The sequence below is a fragment of the Pyrus communis genome, chromosome 17 (genome assembly GCF_963583255.1).
Source record: "Pyrus communis chromosome 17, drPyrComm1.1, whole genome shotgun sequence".
Taxonomy (NCBI): domain Eukaryota; kingdom Viridiplantae; phylum Streptophyta; class Magnoliopsida; order Rosales; family Rosaceae; genus Pyrus; species Pyrus communis.
In genome coordinates, this window is record NC_084819.1 from 737701 (window position 1) to 744928 (window position 7228).

The window sequence follows — 7228 nt, forward strand, 5'->3', positions numbered from 1 at the left end:
GCCCCGGGCCAGGGCACAGCCTTCACGTGTATGTTCACCAGCACCGCATGCTCGCCTTGGATCCAAGATAGGTGCAAGCCTGTCGTACAGACCACAATAGGTGGTTTCGACTTGTAGGTGACCCGCGATTTATCGCACAGCTTCACGTGATCGTAGCACTAGAGCATATATATATATAATACACCCAGCTTGTCGTACAGACCACGTTAGGTGGTTCCGACTCGTGTGCAGATTCAGTTATTGAGTTGAGAGTGGAGCTCTAGATTCAGCCGTACAGGTCACGTTAGGTGACTCCCGGCTGCCAGATTATATGTTATTGATGTGAATTACGCTTGAGCATTTACATTTGATTATGATATTCTGTTGTGGTACATTCTCAAGCATGAATGGCATATTGTGAGCATGAATGGCATATGGTGAAGCATGATTGACATATCTATACATACGTATATATGTTCATTTTCTGGGAAGTATACAGGTTTTACGGCGAGGGGTTAGAATGTATTTTGCTAAAGAGTTTTCAAAGAACTTTGTTTTTGCCCACTCACGCTTTTGTTTTTGCGCCCCTCCAGGTTCTAGTGGTCTAGCAAGTTCGGTGGTTTATCCCAGAGGGCGTCCCGGCATTTCTGACAGACATTCACCATTGTAGGGTCACCTTCGGGTGTACATATGTCGTATCTTTCCTTTTGGACTGTTGTAGACTTGCTCTGAATTGTGTCTCACATACACTAGTACTTTGTATGTTATTAGGTTTTAATTATTAGTACTTTTATATTACCTTCTTAATAGCTTCCGCACGCGCACATGGCTACGTCACCTTCACGTGACGGCCAGCATGCCCTGATCTCGGTCGGGGTGTGTCACAATGGTTGCCGGAGATTGCCGGAAAATAGCCTGAAATGTGACTGGTCCGTGGGAAAATTGAAAAATTCGCCAGAAACTGGGTAAATTTTAAACGTTTATAACTTCTTCAATACTCAACGAAATCAAGTGATTCGAAAACGAAAATCATACTTATTGATGAGACGAAGAGAATGATACATTTCTCGACGACTAACTCGCCATGGTTTGGCAAGAAAACGGCTCGAAAGTGGCTAACTCTCCATCAAAATCCATAGATTTATAAATCTATTAAAATCTCTTAAAATCTCAATTGAATTCACCCTCCTAGTTATTTAAAGGGAATTTAAAGCCTAAAAAAATAGGACAACAATGAAAGATAATTTGTAAATTTGTTTAACTTTTCCTTGAATAACTAAAATGTTCTTTTCAATAAAAACTATACAGATTTGATCTCACAGCCCAACTAAAACTCAATCACATAGTAACTCAGTACTACAGTCCGGTGATATTCCTCTCCACTTGAAGGTGAGAGGTCTTAGGTTTGAATCTCGTAGATGACAAATTTAATACCAAATTAAGTTGCTCATTATGTGGTTTAATCGAACCCCTCATTCCCTTAATATAAAAATATCAATGTACCAATAACAAAAAACAAAACTCTCACATAAACATGATTTCCTGAATGAATGCATATGATTTTTACCTTAAGAAGTTCACGAAATCAGTTTCTCAACCTCCTAGTGGTGAGGATGTGCGTATGAACATAGGTTCGAATGAACTACCTTGTAAACCAATCTCCTTCTCAACCTCCTGCAACCAAGACAGAGCCGCCGTCAACAAGCTCATGATTTTCTGCACCAACCCATCTCTCGGAAACTTTGATTACACCGAGAAAGTCTTTCGTTTCATCAAAGATCCGTGCTTGTTTGTTTACGATGTAATGACCAAGGCGTTTGCCAAAAGGAGTAGTTTCAGAAGCGCCGTTGAGCTCTTTCGGCGGCTGAGAGATGAGGGATTGTGCCCTTATAATTTTACCTACCCATTTGTTTTAAAGCCATTGGATGCTTGGGATAGGTTTGGGAAGGTGAAAAGGTTCGTGTGTTTGTGGTAAAAACTGGAATTGGGTTTGATGGTATGTGTGTAACTCGCTCATTGACATGAATGCGTAATTGGGCATGGTTGAGAGTTTCAAGCAGGTGTTTGATGAAATACCCGAGAGAAACAGGCTTTGTTGGAACTTGGAACGTTACGATTTCGAGGTATGTTAGGTGTAGGAGGTTTGAGGAGGCTAGCTTTGGATATATTTCGGAGGATGTCATGTGAGAGCAACAAGAAGCCCGATGAAGCTACGGTTTTAACCTCCATTTCAGCTTGAACAACATCGAAAACTTTGGAGCTTGGTAAAGAAATTCATGAATATGTTAGCAGTGAACTTGGATTCACGACTAGAACTGGAAATGTGGTTGTTGAATATGTATGTAAAACGTGATTATTTGATTGAAGGCCGGAGAATTTGTAATGGGTATACAATACAACCGTTTTAACGACGCGGTGGTTCTATTCCAAGAGAAGATGCAAACTAAAAGAGTTAAAAGGGGATAAATTTACAGCGGTTGCTCTCCTCACAGGCTGTGCTCCGTCGGGGGCATTAGAGCAAGGGGAATGGATTCACGGGTATATCGAATATAACAGAATTAAAAATTGATGCAGCTGTTGGTACCGTGGTTACAGAAGTGTATGCACATAGACAAATTTTTTGGGCGTCGATCATTTATGGGGTTGCAAGGAATGCAAGACAAGCAAAGGAATCGAGTTGTTCTCGAAAATGGTGCATATTGGCATGAAGCCTGATGATTTCACCTTCATTGTTGTCTTAACTGACTGCTTTCACAGAGGTTTGGTAGATGAGGGTTGTGAGTTCTTCAACTCCAATAGAAAGATATATGAGATTGGGCGAGGTTAGAAAGATATATGGTTGCCTGATCGACCTTCTTGGTCGTACCAGACTGTTAGACAAAGCAGAGGAGTTGATAGAAAGGGTTCCAAGTGAGATTATAGTCCCGATTTCTATATGTTTGCATCCATGGTCAGTAACTGCACATTTCAATCTAAAATTTTGATTTAGGACCGAAAAAGTCGAAGTATGATGCTAATAATTTGGTTCCACAAGAGAATATGGATGTTTGTAAAGCATACAACAATTAACAACTGAACAACCAGTCAATATCGCAAATGAATTGTCAGTAAAATGAGGAAAAAATCATCTGTTGGATGCGATCAAATCAAATGTCCGAATAATGGAGTTGGGAAAACGAGAAAGACAGCTGACATGGTCTGCGGGAGAGTATAATGCAGGAATAGCGACTACGCAACCGATCAGGTAATGCTCTCTCTTCAAACCTTTTGCCTTTTCCGTTTGGGTTCATCTGTAGTAGCCGTCATTTGATTAGTGGGATGATTATCAGATGCGCCATGGCTTGGTCCCGGACTTGACTCACCATACAACCAATCCGGAACTGCTTCAGATTCGTATTCAAAGTAATAATCATCCCCATCACAACTCTTGTTTTCCTTCAAAGGTTTGTCCCATACTAGATTTACCCCTGTTCTCTCCACTTCAAAAGCCTCTATAAGAATAACAATCTTGTCCCCGCCTTGCAAATTAAGCTTGAGTTGATCGTTCGATAATTGTACCTGGTGAAACTTACCTACATTGTGTTGCCAAAAACGCCTAAAGACCCTCGAAGTAGAATGCTTGGTACAATTTACAACAGTAAAGGCAAGATTTTCAGTTTTAAATTGCCGAGGAACCCAGCAGAGTGTCAACCCTTTAAAATTACGACCATCACATTGAGGAACATCAAAACTGACTTTATTGCCATCGGCGACAAAGTCAAACCACTCCGGAATGCCATAAATCTTATCCAATAAAATACCACCAGCTCCGCAATAAGTCATTCCCTATAATATACATACAATGTAATATAGTGTCAAATACTTGTACATGTGCGGTTGTGTTTGTGCGTGTGATTGATAGAGAAAGACAAGAGTAGAAGGAGACAGAGATAGAGAGAGACCTGTAGGATGTTGCTCCTAAACTCAGCTGTGAGATTGGTGCACCCCTTCATTTGAAGCTCCGCCATGGAGGTTAATGATTTACCCAAGCCTAAACCTGGAACCTCTGTGACTTTGGGCAAATCATCTAGCCACAGAGCTCTCATGTTTGACATTTGCGAAAAGTCTGGCATTGTTTCCAATGCAGGGCATCCACTTACACATAAGAATTCCAAATTTGTTGGTAAATCGGGGATTGCACGAAGATTTCCGCAATTTATAAGTCGCAAGTCTACGAGATTTGAAAGACCACTGAGGCTAGGTAGGTTACGATAACTAGCGCCTCCAACTATCAACACTTGTAAAGAAATTAGACGCCCAAGGTCGTTGGGGAATTGTTTTATGGCTGTACCATATGCACGAAGTGTTCTCAATGATACCATCTCCCCTAAACCCTTAAGAGTCTGAACAGATTTCAACTTACAGGATTCCGCTGGAAGATACCTAAGCTTCTTGCAGAAATCAAAATTTACCCTCTTGAGTTTTTTAAGTTGACAGATGGATGGGTGAATCTTGGACAAACTATCACAGCCTTCAAAATTCAATTCTCCGAGATTTGGGAGCCTTGAAAAGTCTGGTGACTTTTTTAACTTCTTGGAATGAGAAAGATCAAGGATTTTCAAATTTTCAAGCGGCTGCACAAACCCAAAAGAAAATATTATTCAAAATCCAAGAAGAATATGGCTTAAAAAATAAAATCAAGAGTGGGAATTAATTATAACCCGCTAGGGGTGATTGTACCTTGGAATTCTTCCAGCCTTTGCTGAGTTTGCTGAACGACAGGTCAAGAGCAACAAGTTTTGGCTGATTAAGAAGGTGCTCCGGCATGTACTTGAAAGGGAATCCATGCCAGCACAACCATCTCAACTCTTTCGGAAAATGTTTGAAGCTTCCAGCGAGCTCTACATAGCTGAGCCGTAGCAATCTCAGTTTTTTCATATTGACAAATGCTTTTGTACTGAAACTAGCCTTTCTTTCAGAGATTGGCAAATGCAGAGAAAATGCTTCAATTTCTTCAGTTCCCTGTTAGGTAAACAAAGGGACATTTGATGAATAATAAAAGGGTAATTTGCGTCTGAAAAATGATTTACTTGCAAACAAATGTCATATAATCGGTTGGAAATCGATTTAATTGCTTCTATTTCCACGTGAAGGTTTATTGTACTTATAAATATATTTCTACATAATATTATAAAAGGAAAACTAACACAAAGAGTATGAAAACTTTGAGTTTTAACGATAATGACAAAATAAAGGGTAAAATGAATAGTACCATGATTGACTTTTTAGTGTAAAAATGTGATTTTTCGTTAAAGTGAACAGTACCGGAAGTTTTCGTTAAAATTTCTTATTAGAAAATGTAAGCAGTTGCACTAGGATATGATTTAGCGAGCATTAATATTAAACTTTATTAATATTAAACTTTAATGAAAAACTACTTACAGATTTATTTGTCAACACGTCTGCTATGGCTTCAGGGTTCCACAGTCTACTCCATCTTTCAGGTTGAGTAGGAGATTTTTCAGAAATGATTGTCTTGGCCATTTCTTGAATCAAATCATGCATCTTTAGTTCGCCCCATTCAACAGTTATAAGGCACCGTTCACGGAGAATACTGATTTCGCTTGTTGCATAGAAGCCACATTCATCTAATATTTTTATGACATGATCCTTCTTCAAGCCAAGAAAGCAACAAAATATATCAAGGAATATAGTTTTTTTATTATAATCTAACCCATCAAAGCTTATTTTGAGTTTTTCTATAATTTCTCCTTCGGGTATTCTTTTTAATTTCTCCAAATAGCTTTGCCACTCTGTTATGGATCTACCAAAAAGAGAGGAGCCTAAAACTTTGAGTGCTAACGGCAAACCTCCACAGTAAGAAACTACCTTCCTTGACAATTCAAGATATTCATCTTTAGGGCAATTATTTTCAAATGAATGCCAACTGAAAAGCTCAAGAGCTTCCTCTTCATTCATTTTCTTAGCTGGATATCTCATATTCACTCTCACTTGATTTAGTAAATGTTCATCTCTTGTTGTTATGATAATTAGCTGGATATCTCATATGCTTACTAGCTCTTACCTATAAAACGGAATCACGCTTAGAATTTGAACCTACGACATTGAGATTTGGAGACCTACATTGTACCCGACTAAACTAAGAGAGCGTTCTTATCATAGGAAATACAAAGAGTGATGGTCCACACACAAATGAAAATAAAAAAAATAAAAGCGATTTGAATTTGACTGCACTTTTCGTTCTCTCTTTCGTTCCTTCTTCCCATGAACTTCGCATCATCCTTTTACTTGCTCACTTCTCCATATACTTTTCCTCCATCTCTAAATTAAAAACAAATTAAATCTAAAAATCAAAATAAAAATGGTTATCAAATTGACTGATATTTTGATTTAATTACAACAACAAAAATCTGAACTATGCTCTTAATTATCTGGTTCCACAAGAAAATACAAATTTTTGTATCTTCTTAATTATAGTAATATATACTAATATTCCATTTGAAGACTTGTACCACCTGAGGCTGCATACTAATCTTCTATATATATAAAGGGAGAAGGCCAAATAGGTGAAGCATTTCAAAATGTCAAGAAAGCCCTTTTGTTTTCTTCAGAATCAAACCTTCTAAAGTTCAAAAAACTACGACAAATTGGTTAAAAAAAAAAAAAAAAAAAAAACCAAAACCGAACAAAAAAAAAACCTGTATTGGAAAAGAATAAATAAAAAAATAAAAAAATAAAATAAAAAAAGCATTATACTTATCCTCTAAAATTTAGCAGTTTTCCGGTTTATAAAGTAAAACAAAGAAAAAAGTAATTAAAAAAAGAAAGAAAAAAAAGAAAAATCAGCACTTTAATGAAAACATTTTAATGGAAAAAAAAATCAGCACTTTAATGAAAACAAATATATATATATATATATATAAAGGGAGAATGCCAAATAGGTGAAGCATTTCAAAATGCCAAGAAAGCCCTTTTGTTTTCTTCAGAATCAAACCTTCTAAAGTTCAAAAAACTAGGACAAATTGGTAAAAAAGAAAAAAGAAAAAAAAAGCATTATACTTATCCTCTAAAGTTTAGCAGTTTTCCGGTTTATAAAGTAAAACAAAGAAATAAGTAATTAAAAAAAGAAAGAAAAAAAAAAGAAAAATCAGCACTTTAATGAAAACATTTTAATGAAAAAAAATCAGCACTTTAATGAAAACAAATCAATTAAAAATAGAAAGAAAAAAAGAAATTAACATAACTAAGA

The 7228-nt window shown here is 37.0% G+C and overlaps 1 protein-coding gene across 1 annotated transcript; it reads right to left on the minus strand.

Moving 5' to 3' along the window:
• Positions 1-3045: 3045 nt before the first annotated feature.
• On the minus strand, positions 3046-6005 carry LOC137722392 (disease resistance protein RUN1-like). Its single transcript, XM_068461383.1, has 4 exons — positions 5401-6005; positions 4699-4980; positions 3921-4592; positions 3046-3804 (listed from the first exon to the last, which is right to left on the minus strand). The coding sequence occupies exons 1-4, from the start codon at positions 5956-5958 to the stop codon at positions 3238-3240; spliced, it is 2079 nt and encodes a 692-aa protein (XP_068317484.1). The 5' UTR covers positions 5959-6005; the 3' UTR covers positions 3046-3237.
• Between the last annotated feature and the right edge of the window lie 1223 nt (positions 6006-7228).

Coding starts and splice junctions, on each gene's coding strand:
- LOC137722392 (XM_068461383.1), bottom strand. CDS start 5,958: ATGAGATATCCAGCTAAGAAAATGAATGAAGAGGAAGCTCTTGAGCTT. Junction 4,981..5,400: donor ACGTGTTGACAAATAAATCT/GTAAGTAGTTTT, acceptor TTTACCTAACAG/GGAACTGAAGAAATTGAAGC. Junction 3,805..3,920: donor TTAGGAGCAACATCCTACAG/GTCTCTCTCTAT, acceptor TGTATATTATAG/GGAATGACTTATTGCGGAGC.